The sequence below is a fragment of the Bubalus bubalis genome, chromosome 9, assembly GCF_019923935.1.
Source record: "Bubalus bubalis isolate 160015118507 breed Murrah chromosome 9, NDDB_SH_1, whole genome shotgun sequence".
NCBI classification, from domain to species: Eukaryota; Metazoa; Chordata; class Mammalia; order Artiodactyla; family Bovidae; genus Bubalus; species Bubalus bubalis.
This window is the reverse complement of record NC_059165.1, coordinates 3,197,255-3,219,565: the sequence shown is the minus strand read 5'-3', so window position 1 is coordinate 3,219,565 and position 22,311 is coordinate 3,197,255. Positions and strand designations below refer to the sequence as shown.

General features: G+C 35.9%; 1 protein-coding gene across 1 annotated transcript in view; it reads right to left on the bottom strand.

The window, feature by feature from the left end:
• Positions 1–22,311, bottom strand: part of FBXL17 (F-box and leucine rich repeat protein 17) — a 521,490-nt gene that overhangs the window by 462,235 nt on the left and 36,944 nt on the right. The window contains exon 4 of the mRNA XM_006067398.4: positions 15,875–16,006. Within this exon, the coding sequence (XP_006067460.2) occupies positions 15,875–16,006 (132 nt within the window). The remainder of the gene's footprint in view (positions 1–15,874; positions 16,007–22,311) is intronic.

Sequence of the window (22,311 nt, the reverse complement as noted above, 5' to 3'; positions counted from 1 at the left end):
GGTTAGAAAGGGTTACCTTAAGACAAAATACAATAATAATTTCTAATAATAACAGTAATAATTTTCCCACTAGGGAGAAAGAGTTAATTCATTTTTTTTAAATTACTTAGGTTACTTTTGAAATTTTACCACTGAAGGGTCCTACTATGTGCCATGCTTAGCATTTGTTATACATCATTATAATCATATAAATGTTCTGATTAGTTCTAGTTAGATGTTTGAAAGAAAGAGTTCAATGACTTCTCAGCCTGTAGTATACAATACTGAAATTTGTTTGTTCATTAATACTACCTCTAAAGAAATACTGATAACAAAGTTAGTCGGGGTGAGTCTTTATATTTTATTCTACAGAGAATGACTCTATAACCTCTAGATAATTAAAGTAAAATGTTTAAACATCTAAACTGCTCAAGAACTAGGATGTAAAAATCTTCTGCACTCCAGTTAAGCTTCCATTCTGACTTCTAATTCACTGTACATCAAAGAAAATCAACTTGCCCTGACACAGAAAAACTATCCCCTTCAGTGATCAGGCAGGTGTTGAGGCCAGAAAGAGAGCCTATTTTCCACAGCCCTTTACCTTGTTTGATCACTGGTTACTTTTGATCTGACACTGCCCTCTCTCTAGTAATGACTTCCCCCTCGTAGACCCTACCTCACATCTGTCAGAAAGAATAAAGGGCATCAAACTGAGACCTGACAACGCCTATGGGCCAAGCGATGGGCTGCCAACTGAATGCTCCCCAGCTCCCACAATTTCCAATTCAGCTCCTTTTGTTCTGGTAGGTACAGGGTTAGGGTACCAATGACAGCAGAAAGGATTATGCACCAACTGTGAAACCAAGCCTTCTTGAATATGTATCTTTTATCTCTGCTTCTTCATCTTCTTAAATGCTGCAAACTTCATGGTGGTTACTATGAAATACATATTCAACAGGTGCAATAGAAAGTTTGTTTAAATCCTTTTCCAGGAGAAAACAAAGGACACAATGTATTGTAATTCAACTATAAAGCTTTAAGGAAAAAGTTTCAAACCCATGGTGTGAGATTAATAAAGGCCAGCTGCCAAAGAGCATGTTAATTGTAAATGAAACCACAAAAGTTTTAGAGGACCACTACTTAGCACCATACACCACCTAAAATGGGAAGGTCCCCTAAAACAATGTACATATGCAGAAGAGGCAAGGTTTAGATTGTTAAATTGCGGATTCTCACACTAATTTGGTGCTAATCAGTACTGAAAATAAGTTCCTCCAGTTTTGTTTAAACAATGTGGTGAGTATATGTAACCTTTCTTTAAGGCATTAATAGTAATAATTTTAAATGCTAAAAATTTTAAAAATTTGGTCAAATACCACTTTGATACCATTTCACTAACAAATTTTCAACTGTCATTAGAATATTGCATGAGTTCTTATATATTCATTAATAAATAACCTTCACACACACACACACAGCTCATCAGGCATGCAATAAAAGGATTTGCAGAAAGCAGGTTTAGAGGCCTTCTAAGATCACTTTCAAGGTTGTCATTTTTTTTTTTTTTTAAAGAAAGGAAAGGTCAGAAGAAGGAAGTACTTGATCAATAATATACCCATGCAAACTTAATATACCTTTAATATTATAATGCATAAAATCAAATAACTAACTTTAGACATGGATAAATACAAAATCTCTAAGGTGAGGAGGAAGCATTAAAGCGATTACAAGTTAATTCCAATAACTGGAGAAATTAGTATGTACAACAGCTAAAGAAAGATATGCCTTGATGGAGAGAAAGGGGAAACACTCTCACATCTGAAGAATGAAACTGCAACACTGGGCAAATCCATACACCAACTGATACTGATTAATACCTTTGAAGAAGACTGTATGTGAAATATCTCCTATACTAATACTGACCAACAGTCAGCACTATTTTACTCTTCTTGAAAAAAAAAGTCTATCTTGACTGTAATCTAAAAGTATCATAAAGTATATTATTATAATGTGATGGTTTTAAATAGACTCTAATATATAAAAACAGATGATGCTTATATACACACTCGGACTGACTTGACAGAAGAAAGTCATCTACGTATACCAGAAAAAGGTAGCACTTCTAAACTGAAAAAGCACAATTTAATCCAAGGATAAACAATACAGCTTGCTGACCCAATACTTGCCCAATTTTTTCCTTAAGTTTTCCAAATGCCACTTAATTCTCCAAGAAAATGAAGAAATAAACTACATTATTCTAACAAGATACCTATCTATGCTTCTTTTGCTGTATTCTTTCCCTAATTTTTGATTCTATAAAACTATTAGGACATATTAAAGAACCAAAAGATAACAACATAAATGGAACCAATTTATGATACTTAAAAAATAAGAATATAAAGTATTAAAAACTGTCAGTGTAATCTTCTGCATGGTATATCATGGTAAGCACACAATGTCAATGTTCTAATTAAATTTAATGCCAGATATGTTTGATACATTTTCTGGGTACTATGCAATCAAGATATGTATCAAATATTATACTTATCTCTTTCTAACTGCAACAATAAAAGCAAGCTCTTCCAAACAAACATAAATGCAAGTTGTTAACTTTCATCTTTTTAAGAAAAATCAAGTGATTAAAAATGACAACAGAAAAAGGACCACAATTCTAAGCAAGCTCAAGAGATTTTTGTTAGCATTTTCTGAAAGCAAGGAAGGAAAATACACTGGTGAAAGCACTGGAACAACTCAAATATCCTCAATGGAATGCAAACCAAGTATCTAACAGGTAATTTGCAATAAAAAAGAAAACAGCTTTAAAGTCACAAGACTTGATTCAGCTTTTAAAAATCAGTTCTTAAAAGCTACTTAACTCTTGAGGAGGACATACCTCTCTCTTATCTTCGAGGAAAGATTTTACTTCCTCAAAGTATGACTGCCATTTTTCTGGGAAGAACACTAATGAAAAGCACTTGACACCACTATAGAATAAATATATTTCACCAGTTTAGCCATTAATAAAAACTGACTCTTTTATACTAAAAGGTATCTTATATATACATCAGATCAGATCAGTCGCTCAGTCGTGTCTGACTCTTTGCGACTCTGAATCACAGCACACCAGGCCTCCCTGTCCATCACCAACTCCCGGAGTTCACTCAGACTCACGTCCATCAAGTCAGTGATGCCATCCAGCCATCTCATCCTCTGTCGTCCCCTTCTCCTCCTGCCCCCAATCCCTCCCAGCATCAGAGTCTTTTCCAATGAGTCAACTCTTCGCATGAGGTGGCCAAAGTACTGGAGTTTCAGCTTCAGCATCATTCCTTCCAAAGAAATCCCAAGGCTGATCTCCTTCAGAATGGACAGGTTGGATCTCCTTGCAGTCCAGGGGACTCTCAAGAGTCCTCTCCAACACCACAGTTCAAAAGCATCAATTCTTCGGCACTCAGCCTTCTTCACAGTCCAACTCTCACATCCATACATGACCACAGGAAAAACCATAGCCTTGACTAGACAAACCTTTGTTGGCAAAGTAATGTCTCTGCTTTTGAATATGCTATCTAGGTTGGTCATAATCATACTTAAAGTGACTGACATGTGCCTCATTAAAGATTTTAATTTTTAAGATCTTTCTTTTGGGCACAAAAAGAATTTTTCCAGAAGAAAAATTCAGAATAGAAGGTTCATCTTAACTAACTGTCCTTTTCAGAAAATTTATAATTTCTAAGTATAAAAAGATTAATTTTTAACCATTTAGTCAAAACATTAACAAATATATAGTCAGTTACTATATACAAATTAAAAAAAAAAGACATCCCCATTTTTAAGGAGCTTACATGATTAGACTGAAGCCTTGAAACCTACAACAAATTATCAATGGATTAATATGAAATAATAAAGGAAGTTGACAGAGTACTAGAAAGTAATAAATGCGGTCGAATTCTTAAAGAATATTTAACCAAAACAATCATCTTTCACTCCGCTTGAACACATATTGGAAGAAAGCAAGATGACAACAGAAAATGTAAATAGACTAGTTGAGAACATAATGAGAACAGAGACAAGTAACTGGAGAAATTTTTGTAGTCAACCACTACAAGTTCCTGAAATGATGAATACAGTAGTTTAGCAAGAGTATTTCTAAGTTGTAGATTTAAAAAATAACAAAGCCAGTCTTAGAAATGTCTTAGGCCATGACAGAATCCAGTGGAATATACAATATACCATTATCTTTCACACTGTTTTCCTTTAAGTTCTTCACTCATAAGCTTGACACAATTGTAGTTTATGAAAATATATCATAGATTACACAATGGAACTGACTACAGTTATATATGATTAAAAAGTACTTATTAATATATCAATATATGTGTGTGTATAAAATTGTGTCCTGCAAGAACTTAAAACATAAAAAATATCAAACTATCTATAAGTGTTAGTCGCTCAGTCATGCCCAACTCTTTGCGACCCCATGGACTGCAGCCCACCAGGCTCCTCTGTCCATTAGATTTTCCAGGCAAGGATACTGGAATAGGTTGCCATTTCCTTCTCCAGGGGATCTTCCCAACCCAGGGATTGAACCCAGGTCTCCTGCACTGCAGGCAGATTCTTTAACGACTGAGCTACAAGGGAAGCCCCCAAAGTATCTGTAAGTATCATCAAATATTTAAAGTTAGCATTAACCTAGTAAACAGGCATGGGACTGTATTTTGATTCCCACTCAGTGAACCTACAAGTCACGGCTTAACCTAATTATACCTTGTTCTCAGAGGAGTCAAAGCAAAAATCCAGCATTAAATGATCAAGATAATTTTATAATCTGTAGTCGTTTGATAGGCATTTTAAAAACAATGTATATAAATATATACCTTCCTCTTTGTTTTCTCAGAGATATATATTCAATAAGGGGAAAATAAAAGATAAGACTAATCACCCAGACACAGTTTAATTAGGAGTCTGATATATAACTATTTATCTTTGGATTACAAATTCTCAATATATTCATTTATGTATCACATTACAGTGAATGATAAATACCTAGATATTATGCTTAAATCAAAAATAGTCAATGAAAACCTGGCAATAGACTCAACAAATTTTCTATTCCCAAGAACTCTCCTGGAGTCTATCACAGTTTAGAAACCAAAAATAGTGAAGTAGAGCGCTCATTAAAGAAAAATACAATATTGGTCTTTTCTGCAACCTAAATTTTATGTGGCTACATAAAACAGGAAGCAATTGGAGGGTTAAAACATAAGTAATATCAAAATAGTATATATTTCACCTGGCCTGAATTTCTCAGCTACTAAAAACCATAAGATACAGTCCAAGGCAAAGATTTTACCCCAATACTCTCATCTGTAAACTCATTCTAGACCTTTAATAAGAACATGAAGAAAAGATAGCAAAAAGAAACAATATAGGCAATATGGATAAGCAAAGTCTGCAGCAGAAATAGGAGCAGTCCTCACCACAGGATGTCTAGATGCACTTTCATGACAATGTCTCTTTTGATAATAACTACAATAAAATACTTGGAAAGAAGCATCTTATCACCTGGTAGCCAGATTCAACTATAGTTTATAAAAGACCTTCTGAAAGGCACAACCTAAAAAAGAAAGAAAAAGAGAAATTCTTCTCCCCTAAAGCCTAATCACGAAAACAGTAAATGGAATTAAGTCTTGCATATCTTAATACACTAACAGCCTTGTGACAGCTATAAGCCAAAACTTCTCACCAGATCTAAGCAACACATCTCACTTGTTGACTGACAGCCTAGAAAGGCAGTTGAAGAATGTGTGCTCATAAACGGCAGACTTAATGTACTCCCAGCATTCCACTGTTATTTAACCTTATAAAGTTTCTATTTGCTAAGTCTAACCATTTGGCTCTTTATCTCAACCCACTTGCCAACACTTGAGCACAGAGACTAAGACAGCACTTTCACATTTATATTTGAGAAATAATTTGATTTGTTCCAAATCTCTGATTTTTTAATATGCACTCCTAGAAAAAGTAAACAAAAACTACATTAAAAAAAAAAAGGATCTAAACTACAGAGTATGTAAGTGGAAAATAATACCAGTAAAAGAACTGCAATACTAGGGATAACCTATCAACTATAAATTTTAAACCCAGAATAAATTTATTTTCAGTAATCTAGAATCTGAGCCACCCCCCCAAAAAAATTAACAATATGCAAATACTATCTGAGTCTCCTATTCCAAGTTTCCCTAGTGGCTGAGTGGTAAGGAAACGTGACAGGAGCCTCAGGTTCAATCCCCGGGTCAGGAAGATCCCCTGGAGAAGGAAATGACAACCCATTCCAGTATTCTTGCTTGGGAAATCCATGGACAGAGGAGCCTGGTAGACTATATAGTCCATGGGGTCGCTAAATAGTCAGACACAACTTAGCGACCTAACAACAACAACAACAAAACTTTTAGCTATAATAAATTCTTCATTATCAATACTGGAATACCTGTATCAGTTTTTAACACCAAGCTTGCTTCAACTTGTGATTGTTTGAATCTGAGGAACTCCTATCATCAGCTGATGGGCCCCCAAAAATCTGTGAACTAAATTTAACGTCATTAAATTAATACAATTAGTTAAATAAACATGCTGGGTAAAAAAGAAACAAAAAACAAAACTGATGCAATCCAAAGAAAAATTATTTGGATATTATCGAAGCTACTGCCTGCCCTCTACCACACCGGTCCACAGGAGAAGAAAGACACACACACACGTGCACTCATTCTTCAGTTTTCTATGCCTTTCAAATGAAGGAATACAATTCAGGTAAGTCCTTACCAAGACATCTGATGAAAAAGATACCCACAGAAGGAAAACAGAAAAACAGTTCTAAAAGAGAGATGGTAAGCTCTACCAAAGAATGTATAATGAATAAAAATGCATTCATTCTGCAATTTGAAAAATATGCCAAATAACATTTTAACTTTTTTTCAGGTTTGCCAAATAACTCTAGCTTTTAATTAAAGTAGATCTTCTGAATATCACTGAACAAAATAAAGCCAATTTTATTAATGGTAAGAAGGTACGAGTCAATGTAATTTTTACAAGGATAAAATTATATTCTAGTTCATCAGAATGGCATGTTGTTAAGAAATATTATCTCAGAAAATAACCCTTGAGAACATGAATGACTCTGGCTGGGTAAACCTGATACATGAAGAACAGCATCACTGATACAGTAACCAGATCAAAGAGATGTACGGACTGCAAAGTCGGAAAGCCACGGACTCTCCATCTTCAACCTGTTCTTCAAGCTTTTATTTATAAGCTTAAGTTCACCCACTTTTTAAAGCATGTTCCCAAAATGCTAGAAGAAATACCTTTAAAAGTATATTCAATTCAACAGTAAGCCATTAGTCACTAAACCAACATTTATTGAATATCTACTATGTGCCAATATGTGGGTGGATGGGATAAAAACGAAACATGATACTCTTTACCCTCAAAAGAGCTGACAATCCATCAGCAAGATACACCTGTAAACCATGATTTCAGTTACTCATGAAGAGCAACTTGACATCTATCAAAATTTTCAAAATGTATCTGATATCTTAGCTCCCTTTAATTACATTTCTAGACTAGCTCCCAGAGAAATTCTCATAGATAAGCCAAGAGACTTGCACAAAGCTTTTATTGTTAACCTTACCTATAAAGCAAAACAATGGAAGCAATATAAGGGTCCCTTAATGTGAATGGATAAACACGAGATACATACATTTATAGAACACTAAAAATTTAAAAGAAGGAATTACATATTCATTAAGCTAGATACCAAAAACAACTTAAAAGTAAACAAAGGAGATTGCAGACTGACAAACTACGTGAGACCAGAAGTTAACCATGTAACATTAGACACGAGCCACTTGTGACCACACACTGAGCAATACTATACTGTTGTTTGTGGTCCATTATGTTTGCTAAAGCTGTTGGTTTTCTAAGCATTTTAGATCATCACAGTAGTTACCTCTAGAAAGAGACAGTGGTAACATGGGATGTAAGACAAGAGACTTCAAGTTTATTTGCTTTATTAATTCAAGAAGAAACAAATTTAACAAAAAGGCTGCTGCTAAGTCACTTCAGTTGTGTCCGAGTCTGTACGACCCCATAGATGGCAGCCCACCAGGCTCCCCCATCCCTGGGATTCTCCAGGCAAGAACACTGGAGTGGGTTGCCATTTCCTTCTCCAACGCATGAAAGTGAAAAGTGAAAGTGAAGTCGCTCTGTCGTGGCCGACTCTTAGCGACCCCGTGGACTGCAGCCCACCAGGCTCCTCCATCCATGGGATTTTCCAGGCAAGAGTACTGGAGTGGGGTGCCATTGCCTTCTCTGACAAAAAAGGCTAACAACTGTCAATGTCTAGTTGACGGGCTTATATTACAGATGTTACTACTCTTTTCAATATTTTGAATTTTTTTAAATTCCTAAATTAGAAAATATACAAGACTAAAATATTTAACCACATATCAAATTAGAAATCTCAAACTACAATCCCAGTTACCAAGAGATACACAAATTTCTTATCATGACACTCAAGAAACTTAACAACCTGATCCCTACCTACCTTCACAGACCCAATTATGAACACTTCCCCCACCACGATAAAATCCTAATCTTACTTGGACACCCACTACTAACTAGCTGCTGCTGTTGCTAAGTCGCTTCAGTCCTGTCCGACTCTGTGCGACCCCATGGACTGCAGCCTACCAGGCTTCTCCGTCCCTGGGATTCTCCAGGCAAGAACACTGGAGTGGGTTGCCATTTCCTTCTCCACTGCTAAGTAGACATTCCACGTATTTCCAATGCCTTGCTTTTGTCAACGCTATTCCCCACAGCAGCGCTTTTCTCACGAAATGTGTGCTTGCTTCACAGTCGCCACATCGCTACGCATCAATCAAGACCCAGTTCAAACGCCACCGATTATGAACAGGATTTCCTGATTCCTCCCTGGTCTCTCACAGAAGTATTTATTTTGCGACTGGCATTTCCACAGCACTTATCACTAGAAAAGGATATCCTTTCTTTGGCAGTATAACTTTTTAAATTCCTTAACACTACTGAGTGCCTGGCACACAGTAGGTATTCCATTTTTAACTGCACCAAATCAACATCTGAAACAGTGTTAAGGGATAGAGTGGAAAGCTATCAGTTCATTAACTCATTAGAATTTTTATTAAATCTATTAGACAAAATATTTAGCTTCTAAATACAAACTTCATAAAAAATACATTATGTTTGTGAAAAGTAAAAAATGTTGCATAAGTGCAATTCTAATAAAATTAATTATATTTATACAGGGTTAATATCAACATTAAACACTCTCCAGAAGACACTTCTTCTCTTTGACAATTTTCCTAGAAAAGAGTTGAGTGTATCTCTATTAGTATTAGCAGCTCCCCCTAAAAAAAAGTTATTATTCTAGCAAAAGGATCTTCTGCTCATGCTAACAATTAACTTTCTCCTTTGATGCCTTACAGAACCTGTCAGTAAATGTTTTAAGAGGGATAATGCCTTTTGGAAATTACTGCTTGGTTCAAAGGCATATAGATTTAGCTCCATCTGTGATGTATCCAGGCAATCAAAGGTCTTGAAGACAAATGCTCGGGAATCCGACAGATCTGGGTTAAAACCTTGACTGTGACATTTACCTATTGTTACTTAATCTTTCAAGGCCTCAATTTCCTCATCTGTAAAATGGAATAAGTGAAAATTAATTATGTAAAACTACATTGTACCTGGGTACATGATAAACACTCAGTTAGATAACCACTACTAAGTCTTTTTAAATATCAAAAACTGAAAGCAAAATTCTGAAATGTAGTAACAAAGACAAGATGAAGTTTAATAACTTAACATCACCATCTCTAGAATGCCATATTTGTGCATCACTGTTTACTGGGAACTACCGCTCTTGATGCAAGTAAATGCTTTGTCCATTCAGAGGGGAAAGGCAATGAAGACGAGTATCTACCCTAGGAGACTCTGGAAGCCAAAGTGAGTACTTACAAAATGCAATCCTTCATAAATGTACATCACTTATGTCTAGGATTACAAGTAAACTCACTTCTCAAGCAGTATTTAAGGAATAAGATATCAAGAATGTAGTGGGGGTACTGGAGGGTAGCAGGGACCATATCCCTTAATATATTCACTCTAAGTTGAAAAGCAAGAGTCAGGAAAGACAAGCCTTAACAGAATGCTGAATTAGTTACTGCTATTTAAGCTTTGATGCAAATGTTTACCTTACTTACCCTAGGTGATGATAATATGGCTACCAGTCTACTCACTTAACTGCTTCAACAACCTCAAATTACAGCAAGCAGCAAAAATAAAGAATTAAACTGTGTGGGTAACTAATGGATGAAATCAGGAACAGTCAGCGACAGCAGGCACTGACAACGGCCAGTTCAAACTGGTAGACTCCAGAAAGTGAACTCTGATCGGGAGAGGAAGAAAAAAGCTTTTAATAAAGACTCCTACATTTGGAACTATATGCAGCATATTAAAAAGCAGAGACGTTACTTTGCCAACAAAGGTCCATCTAGTCAAAGCTGTGGTTTTTCCAGTAGTCATGTATGGATGTGAGAGTTGGACCATAAAGAAGGCTGAGCGCAGAAGAATTGATGCTTTTGAACTGTGGTGTTGGAGAAAACTCTTAAGAGTCCCTTGGACTGCAAGGAGATCCAACCAGCCCATCCTAAAGGAGATCAGTCCTGAATATTCATTGGAAGGACTGATGCTGAAGCTGAAGCTCTAATACTCTGGCCACCTGATGTGAAAAGCTGACTCATTGGAAAAGACCCTGATGCTGGGAAAGATTGAGGGCAGGAGGAGAAAGGGACGACAGAGGATGATATGGTTGGATGGCGTCACTGACTCAGTGGACATGAGTCTGAGTAAACTCCAGGAGCTGGTGATGGACAGGGAGGCCTGGCGTGCTGCAGTCCATGGGGTTGCAACAAGTTGTACACAACTGAGCGACTAAACAACATTTTGTACTTCACCTCAATCTCTTTTAGTCTGATCTGCCTAAGAACAAGTCTGAGGTAGTACTATATCCTTTCTACAAACAAGGAGATCAAAGTACAAAAATTAAGATAATTAACTGCATCACATGATTAAGAAACTGTTGGATCACAGGATGAATTCATTTCAACTCAAACTTAAGTGTTTGCTTCATTCATTCCCTAAAATGCTTTCAGCCTGGAAGAAGGAAACCAAGAGAGGTAAATTTAGATCCTACTTCATACATGTAGGCCTCCAAAGGATGACAACATTAAAAACAATGTTACAAATAATGTTACAGCAGGAGCCAAAGGAGATGGTACAGAATTATAAAACTAGTAAAATAATTCACCAGGAGGTTGAAAAAAACAAAAAGTCATAATTAACTGACAGGAAATCAAGTTTTAACCAGAAAACATACATCATTTCCTGAAAACTTTCTAAAATCTATTCATAATATATTACTAGTTTCTTGGGTAACTCCGAAATCTATACTAGTTCATAACTCCACAAAGTACAAGATGCTAAAAATAGGCCAAATAAATATAACAAATAAATATAACACATATATATCAAATATGCTGACCCTAAGCCTTAGGATAGAAACCATTTTCAAAATCATAAAACTTTAAGACATCTTTAAGATGTCTTAAATAAATATAACACAAATAAATAAATATAACAAATAAATAAATATAACACATATATATATATATATAACAAATAAATATAACACATATATATCAAATATGCTGACCCTAAGCCTTAGGATAGAAACCATTTTCAAAATCATAAAACTTTAAGACATCTTTAAGACATAAGTACTTCAAGACATCAAGTTGGATAGCAAATGTAGATAATCTATCTGACCCCATCATTTTAAAATTAAATAAAAAGGTGCCCAAAGAACTTCTGTCCAAAATGTAGAGAAGCAGAATCTGGAGCAAGGAAATTAAAAAGCAGAGAAAATATACTTATTGAAGTTTCTAGATCATCAGTAACTATATACACAAACTAAACATGGCTTTAGAATAATTTGTAGCCAGTCCTGCACAGAAGTGATGTTAATGCTACAGCTAATAGACAACAGATGGCTGTACACAACATGCTAGACACCCATTATAGTTGTATTCCTCAGATCTGTTTTTATAATCTATATGACATTTTATAGAAAATGCAAAATACATCCAATCTAGGTGCATGGCACCTGTCTCATTCAAAAAATAACTAAAGCAAAAACCCATTATTTGGGGGGGGGGTAGATTTTACATCTAAGTCCTCAATTCTTTGCTTCATCATCAATCATCTGAATCCAAAAATGTCCAGTCATTGTCCTCACTTGACACCTGCATAAAGCTCCCTCTGGTAAATAACACATCCCTTTCCCCAGTCTAACGTCTACCTTACTTACAGTGCCACAAATAAGCACACTCAAATATTCTGCTACTTTGGGTAAGATGGCAAGTTTACCATTTAACACTCAAGATAAAGCTAAGCATTTCATATTTCTAAAGAAAATTTCCCTAAAATCATTTAAACGACAAAATTAAAAATAAACCATAAATATCTGCAAAAACCCATGTACAAGCATCTTATCTTTACAGTTACATCAAGGACACAAAAGCTATGTCACTGAAATATACAAAGACAATGCTGCCATCTAAAGGCCAAGATACAGTCAAATACTCAGTGTATAGAAAAGCACACAGTTGCAAGCTTTATGCTTTAGAAAAGCACTGCACTGTGATTGTTTTCAGGCCACACAATGAAACTCGAACACTCTGGAGAAGGTTCTTCTTAAGAAGATAGATACGACAATTAGCAAAATAATTTGGCTAATGATCAATATCTATCTGTACAGGTAAAGTTCTGCTAGCATCCTTTCAAACACAATATTCTCCTAAGTATCTGTATTAGTTGTCTGTTCTATTAAATGACATTTATTATCCCTGTCTATAATTAAATATACAGTATAATTACATATCTGCATATATAAATATTATTTATCATTAAGCAGATTATTATTTCTACTTACCCTGTTTAAAATATTTGTTGCTAAGGAACTAATGATAATACATCTCAGAGCAAAAAAACCCAGACTACTTAAAGTCACAGCTTTGCAAGTAATTCAAATATTTATCCTTATTTCATAATTCCTAAAAATACAAACCAAAGTTCCTATGGGAGATGAGTTATCAACAGCTTAACTGTCCAACAGAAAGAGTTCAAATGATTCTCAATTTCTCTTTCTAAATTAAAAGAATTTCATTGAACTAAAATATAGGAAAAATTACCTCAAATTTACAATGAAATCAAAATGTTTACTGAATAACACTACATAAAAAACTTATTTCCTTTAGCATCTAAGTACATAATATCTTTCTAATGGACCATAATATCAAGGATATTTGAATATAACTAGGACTTCCCTGGTGGCTAAGATGGTAAAGTGTCTGTCTACAATGCAGGAGACCTAAGTTCGATCCCTGGGTTGGGAAGATCCCCTGGAGAAGGAAGTGGCAATCCACTCCAGTACTATTGCCTGGAAAATCCCATGGACAGAGGATCCTGGTAGGCTACAGTCCATGGGGTCGCAAAGAGTCGGACACAACTGAGCAACTTCACTTCACTTCAGAACCGTCAAAAAACATGGTTAATTCCTTTGAGAAACCACTGACCAAAATTTTTCACTGAAACAAAGCTGTTTTGAGCATCTTCTGTATGTGGGATTCTATGCTCGGAGCAGGGTTTCAAACTGTAGATCAGTCACCTTCTGGGTGGCTAAAACACTCTTGGAATCAGTGGCTCACAGACATCTAATTTCAAGAGACAGGTAAAGAAAACCAGCTTCGGTGCAGAGGCGCCACCTTTGTATTTTGTAATGTTGATTGGGGACATTAAAAGTGAACAACCAAACAAGCAAGACTTTGATCAGGTAGGATTTGTTTTGCCCTTTCTAAATGTCAATTTTAAATTTCATTTTATGTTGTTTTCTCTAATTAATAAAAGGTTTTCACCCTAAAGACAAATAAAAAAAGAAAAATGTTTCTCTGGTTTTGCTCAACAAGAAAACAAATATTAATCAGTCAATAAATGTTTCCATTATGTGAGAAATATTAAAAACTGTAAGTCGGGATTACCATCTTTTAATTTATCTTGAGTGTAAAGTGGAAACAGACGACACACACAGTCAAGATCTCATAAAAACCACTAGTTTTTTATGTTTCCTGAGTCAAAATTAATACTTCACAATTTAAGGACATTATGTCATTTAATCCTCAAAACCACAACCCACAAAAAGACAAACACTAATAACCCAATTTGCAAAAGACTTTCAGAAACCCTAAGTAGCTTTCCCAGGGTCACAATGCAGGATTCAAAAATTCACTCTCTCTGACCCAGAAGACCTTACTGTCTCCAAAAGAACATAAAGACTCAGGAGTGATTATTAAAATTGTATTAAATGTAAAGAGGAATAGGAAGTATTTTTATTATGTAATTTTAGAGAAATATATAATTCTATGTGTTAATAAAAGCATATATTTTTAATTCAGTGTTTCAATTTTTTCTTACTATAATCTTTTTAAAAAAAAAAAAAAGCATTATCTTACTTGAAGTGCTGAGGCTTCTTAGAGACTTTTCAAAACTTACCTTAATACATGAGAGGTATTTACTAAATTTTGTAAACCAACTCTAAGGAGGGGCGAGCAACAAAAAGATCTCTTAATTTGCAGATACAGTTAAAAAGCACATCTTCTTTGTAAATCTGATACATGGTCAGGGCCATCTTGCCTACATTTTAATGTAGAGTATTTTTTCAACATCAAGAACTCTACTAATGCCTCTGCAGTGACAACTTTTTCTGTTAAAAAGTTTTCTTTTTCTATACTGCATACTCATCAAATCAAAGTTAAATGAATTTGGAATATTATTCAGCTATAAAAAGGACTGAAGCTCTGATACATGCTACAACACAAATGAACTTTGAAAAAATATGGTAAGGCAAAGAAGGTAGATACAAAAGACCACATATTGTGTTCTGTTTATATGAAATGCCTGGAACAGACAAATCCATGGAAACCAAAAGTAGACTACCAGCTGCCATGAGCTAGAAGAAGGCGGAACGAAGAGGGGCAGCTACTGGACACAAAGCTTCTTTACGGGACAATGAGACCATTTCAGAACTAGTGATGATGACTGCATAACTTTATGCATATACTAAAAATACTGAATTGTACATTTTGAAAAGGTAAACTTTATGATATGTAAAGTATATCTCAAAAAGAGAAAATTACATGGTTTTAAATATATTTATAAAACAGCGTGTATGATTATCTACACATGTGCTTAAAACATAATATAAATTCTATGTAACACTCTAAAACCTATGTAACTACCAAGATTATCTGTCTCAATTTACTGAATCCCATTTTATGCCATGTTAAGTGAAAGGCTGTATTTCACAAATGTACATCTTCTTGAATATTAAAAATTCCTAACTATCTAAAATTATTATAATCCCTAGGGGAATCAGAAGGAATGACAACTACATACTCACGGCTGGCAGCCAAATTTCATTTTTTCCAATGAACTTTTACCACTGTCACAGTTTAGAAAAAAACACATTAACACATGCTAATGAAGAATTTTTAAAATGTAAGTACCACATATAAGCAAGCATCCACATGACTATAAAATCAAGTCATAAAAATCACTGTTTTAAGAAGATTCTTGCTTTGAAGTAGAATTTGCCTCTAAACCACCAAAAGAAATCAGCAGAAAAAAACTGATAACACTACGTTATAAGGAATTCAAGAGTTAAATGAAAAACAGAAGGATGATAAGAAGTACTTACTAATTTGTTTTCCTGCATGTATATTCTCTGTAATTTCAGACAGCCCTTAGCTATGACGATCATGCCTTCATCTGAGATCTTGTAACACTGGCCGAAATGAATATCTTTCAGTTCTCTGCATTTCGACCCCAGCTGTAAATAAAGAGATTTTGCTGAATGCTCCAAAAATAACAAAGTCAACATATTTCTAGCGGGATTTCCAAATAACTTTTTAAATAGCTGTACCAAAGTTAAATAATTATTTATCAATTCCTCTTAAAATAGAATGCAGGCAATCTCTCATTTAAAACACTGCTGTGTAAGCCCTGTGACCTTCTAATCATTTCCTCACTTCAACTGCCTCACACTCTCCATCCACCAAGAGGCCTAGGTTCCTTAACACTTCAAATTTGTATCTGTGTTACTCTTAAGTCTTTTTATCAGTCATACTGTTAGACTGAAAGGAATAGAGGTCCAAGGGATAAAACCAAAGTCCAAGAAGTGAACCATGATGCAGTGAGTGAGTGAACGAATGCTTAGTTCATGAGATTCTGCTTCCAGCTCTGACTGCCCGCAATGTGTCCTTTTCCTCCATTGGCCCATTGACACTGTGATAGAGAAAAAAGACTGAATGTGCTACAGCCAATATTCCAGTTAACACTTATTTACACACTTACTGCAAACACTAAAAGAAAAGGGACTAGTGATTTCCTGAGTACTTTCCTCAAGTGTACATTAAAAAGTTACAAGTATAATGTCCCCCTTAAAAAACATGAAGCACCATATAGAACAAATTATATACATTTCTTTCCAAAATCTAGAGTAGAAATTAGATAATTAAAGCAAATGATAAATAAACATTGTTTTATGAGTATTACATATGAAGAAAGTCATCTTAGATAAAATGAGAAAATTAAGTAAAAATCTATAAATCAAAAATTATCCAAAAAGTTACATTAAAACAAGAAACCCAGTGTTGACAAGAGTTCAAGGTGTATAAATTATTACTAAAAATCATGGAGGATTTAGAAACTTTTTTAAATTTTATAAAATCGGCCTGAAAATTATATGACTCAGCATCTAAATATTTACCAAAAAATGTAAGAAGAATGGATAACTGACTAGATGTACAGTAAAGTCAACACACTAAAAGTTAATTGTACAATCTAGATAGTGGGTATTCAGGTGTCCATTCTAAAATTCTTTCAAATTTTCCATGTATTTAAAATTATTCATAACAGATTATTGAAATAATTAATTAAAGGTGTTTGGTAACAGTTAGCTACAAGAAATTAGCACAAGACTTTTTTAAATAGTAAAGTAGAGAAAATAACTTAAAGTTATAAATTATGGTGTTTGCATAAAATTGAATATTAGATAACCATTAAATTGAAATAATCTTAGTTCATTTCCAAGGAAAACCATTCAATATCATTATCATTAATATCAACAACATTATTATTAATAAATAACAAATATTAATATCAATAACATTAATCGAAGTCTATGCCCCAACCACTAATGCCAAAAAAACTGAAGTTGAATAGTTATTATGCAGACCTACCAGAAGTAGGTCTAGTTACTTCTAGAAGTAATGCCAAAAAAAAATATGTCCTTTTCACCATAGGGGACTGGAATGCAAAAGTAGGAAGTCAAGAGATACCTGGAGTAACAGGCAAATTTGGTCTTGGAGTACAAAATTAAGCAGGTCAAAGGCTAACAGAGTTTTGCCAAGAGAATGCACTGGTCATAGCAAACACCCTCTTCCAACAACACGAAAGACTACACATGGACATCACCAGATGGTCAATACCAAAATCAGACTGACTATATTCTCTGCACTCAAAGATGGAGAAGCTCTATAAAGTCAGCAAAATCAAGACCGGGAGCTGACTGTGGCTCAGATCATAAACTCCTTATTGCCAAATTCAGACTTAAATTGAAGAAAGAAGGGAAAACCATTAAGCTGTGCAGGTATGACCTAAATCAAATCCCTTCAGATTACACAGTGGAAGTGAGAAATAGATTCAAGGGATTAGAACTGATAGAGTGCCTGAAGAACTATGGACGGAGGTTCGTGACACTGTACAAGAGACGGTAATAAAAACCATCCCCAAAAAACAGAAAGGCAAAAAACAAAACGGTTGTCTGAGGAGGCCTTACAAATAGCTGAGGAAAGAAGAGAAGTGAATGTCAAAGGAGAAAATGCAAGATATACCCATTTGAATGCAGAGTTCCAAAGAATAGCAAGGAGAGATAAGAAAGCCTTCCTCAGTGATCAGTGCAAAGAAACAGAGGGAAACAATAGAATGGGAAAGACTAGAGATCTCTTCAAGAAAATCAGAGATACCAAGGGAACATTCCATGCAAAGATGAGCACAATAAAGGACAGAAACAGTATGGACAGAAGCAGAACACACAGAACTATACAAAAAAAGATCTTAATGACCTGGATATCCACGATGGTGTGATCACTGACCTAGAGCCAGACATCCTAGAATGTGAAGCCAAGTGGGCCTCAGGAAGCATCAGGACAAACAAAGCTAGTGAAGGTGATAGAATTCCAGCTGAGCTATTTGAAATCCTAAAAGATGAAGCTGTGAAAGTGCCGCACTTTTCCAAATATGCCAGGAAATTTGGAAGAATCAGCAGAGGCCACAGGACTAGAAGAGGTCAATTTCCCTTCCAATCCCAAAGAAAGGCAATGCCAAAGAATGCTCAAACTACCACACAATTGCACTCATATCGCATGCCAGCAAAGTAATGCTCAAAATCCATCAAGCTAGGCTTCAACAGTATATGAACCGAGAACTGCCAGATGTACAAGCTATTTCAACAAGGCAGAGGAACCAGAGATCAAATTGCCAACATCCGTTGGATCACAGAAAAAGCAAGCGAATTCCAGAAAAACAGCTACTTCTGCTTCATTGACTACACTAAAGCCTTTGATTTCAGGCAGTTCTACACTGACTGACTAATAATTTCTACCAGTGAATCCAAAAGGAAATCAGTCCTGAATATGCATTGAAAGGACTGATGCTGAAGCTGAAGGAAGCTCCAATATTCTATCTGATGGGAAGAAATGACTCAGTGGAAAAGGCCCCTGATGCTGGGAAAGATTGAAGGCAAGAGGAGAAGGGGATGACAGAGGATGAAATGGTTGAATGGCATCGCCAACTAGATGGACATGAGTTTGAGCAAGCTTCAGAAGTTGGTGATGGACAGGGAAGCCTGGCGTCTGCAGTCCATGGGGTCGCAAAGAGTCGGACATGACTGAGGGACTGAACTGAAAGCCTTTGACTTTGTGGATCACAACAAACTGTGGAAAAGTCTTAAAGAGATTGGAATACCAGACCACCTGACCTGCCTCCTGAGAAACCTATAAGCGGGTCAAGAAGCAACAGTTAGAAACAGACATGGCACAACAGACTGGTTCCAAATCGGGAAAGGAATACATCAAGGCTGTATACTGTCACCCTGCTTAATTTATATGCAGAGTACATCATAAGAAAGGCCAGGGTGCATGCAGCACAAGCTGGAATCAAGATCGCCGGGAGAAATATCAATAACTTCAGATATGCAGATGACACCACCCTTATGGCAGAAAGCGAAGAGGCACTAAAGAGCATCTTGATGAAGGTGAAAAAGGAGAGTGAAAAAGCTGGCTTAAAACTCAACATTCAAAAAACTAAGATTATGGCATCCCATCCCATTACTTCATGGCAAACAGATGGTGAAGCAATGGAAACAGTGGCAGACTTTATTTTTGGGGCTCCAGAATCACTGCAGATGATAACTGCAGCTATGAAATTAAAAGACTTGCTCCTTGGAAGGAAAGCTATGACAAACCTAGACAGCATATTAAATAACAAAGACATTAATATGCTGACAAACGTCCGTAGAGTCAAAGCTATGGTTTTTCCAGTAGACATGTATGGATGGTGAGAACTGGACCATAAAAAGGCTGAGCGTTGAAGAATTGATGCTTTTGAACTGTGGTGTTGGAGAAGACTCTTGAGAGTCCTTTGGACTGCAAGTACATCAGTCAGTCAGTCCTAAAGGAAATCAACCCTGAATATTCATTGGAAGGACTGATACTGAAGCTGAAGCTCTAATACTCTGGCCATCTGATGTGAAAAGCTGACTCATTGGAAAAGACCCTGATGCTGGGAAAGATTGGAGGCAGGAGGAGAAGGGGACGACAGAGGATGAGACGGTTGGATAGCATCACTGACTCAATGGACATGAGTTTGAGCAAGCTCCGGGAGATGGTGAAGGACAGAGAAGCCTTGTGTGCTGCAGTCCATTGGGTCACAAAGAGTCGGACATGACAGAGTAACTGAACAACAACAACAACAAAAAATTGAAGTAAACACTTGACAAATAAAATGTAAACTATACATGTTTTTATAATATAATTCTACTAATTATGAATGTTTATGTATACATATTTAAATATATACATATGTATAGAAAGGAGATGAAATATACACCCAAGTGTTTACAGTAGTTATTTCTGATCGGTACAATAATGGGTATTGTTTTTTTTTTCTTTTTTACCAATCTTCTCACATCTTTTTGCAAATAAATCATTTGTAAACAAAAACGTCCAAGTTTTGTTTCAAATAAAGTAAGGAAGATACACAATTTCAACTACTTTTCTAGGAATGGTGATATACACAAGGCATGTTATTTTAATCTAGGTAACACGATAACCAAATATATATTCCACTGGAAATATAAACTCCATGAAGACAGAGATTTCACTAATGTAGCCCTGGTGCCCATGTCTAATAGTCAGCTGATACTTAGTAAATATTTGTTGAATGACTGAAAAGGTTGATCAGAGTTTTTCATTGTAAAGAAGTCTTTTTGAAAAATGGACAAATAAAGGGACCCATGATTATGGTCCCATATACTACCGTGTTCTATTTAATTCAACAGTTCTAAATTGGGTCCACAGGTGGAAATCAAGGATTCCAGGTAAATGCATAAGGGAAAAAAAAAAGGTAAGTTTTTATTTACTTGCTATTCTCTAATGAACTTTAACCTCTCCTTCACTTATTAACAGACAATCATAGTAGTTTAGCAGTATGCATAACTGTAAACAATAGGAAGCAAAAATAATCTCATGTAACGTTACTGCTGTTGCAGATACAGTGACATAGCATTTTTGTCATCAATTTTCATCATGTTCATTAGATGTGCTACCAGATCTTACAATGCATTAAAAAGGCACATATATTTCTAGAACAAACATACACTGGCAGGTTACTCAGACCAGAGAAAGCTGAATTGAAAGTCAGTAAGTGAAGAAAGCAGAGCAGTAGTATCTTAGCTCACAACCAACACACCCAACAAGGCCACATGTGTACAGCAGCGAGGGCAAGGCTGGTGTGGAAGATGCCAGGGTTCCTGAGAAGTGCAGTAAAAAAGCAGTCAGCCCCTCAGAGCACCGCCCACTGCTGCAGAGCCCGCCCCTGCCCCGCTCAGACAGCAGGGAAAGACGGGTTCACTGAGGGCCGCGCGCCACAGCGTCCTCCGACGGGGGCAGGTCATTGACAGACGAGAGCAGCAGCACACTTCTGAAGATGTGAGGATGACTGTTTTCAAAGTGAAAATGGAGGAATTAAAAGAAATGACTCCATAAATTGTGCCAGGATGAGAGGATATGGACTTCCAGACCAAAAGGACTCACCCATACGTCTAACCGCAAACGACAAAAGTAGATCTATGCCAAGGCAAATCAGTATAAAGTTTCATAATTGTGGGTATAAATAATATTCTACAGACTGCTAGTAAGAAACAGATTTCATACAGAGGATTAAAGATGAAAATAGCATCAAACTTCTTAATGACAACACTGAAAGAAAGCAATAGAGCAACGCCATTAAATACTGAAGGAAAATTATTTCAAATCTATGATTCTATTAAGTGTGAGGGGTAGAAAAGAGACATTTTCACACGTGCAAATTCTCAAAAAAGACTTACGTCCCATATATTCGTACATCCCATACAGGAAACGATCACAGTCTGTGCTCTATAAAACATAAGAGTACATCCAGAGAAAGAAGGCATGACGTCTAGGTAATAAGACATCTCACAGAACAGCAAGAAGAAAACATTGAGAATAACAGTGAAGGTAAGACACTAAGATGACCATTAATGCAAAAGTAGGACGGGGGAGCCTGGTGGGCTGCCGTCTATGGGGTCGCACAGAGCCGGACACAACTGAAGCGACTTAGCAGCAGCAGCAGCAGCAGCATACATTCAAGAAGTCCAGACTGTTGTCTGCTTTAAGAAAATAAACTTAACTAAGCATCTATATATAGATACTAAAACGGGGGGGGGGGCGGGGGGGAGCTGTGGGCTCCAGCACTGTTTAAGATATAAAAACTAGTAAAGTAAGTGAGGACAAAAGGTATTTATTCATTTCGATAAAAACAAAATTCCAAATG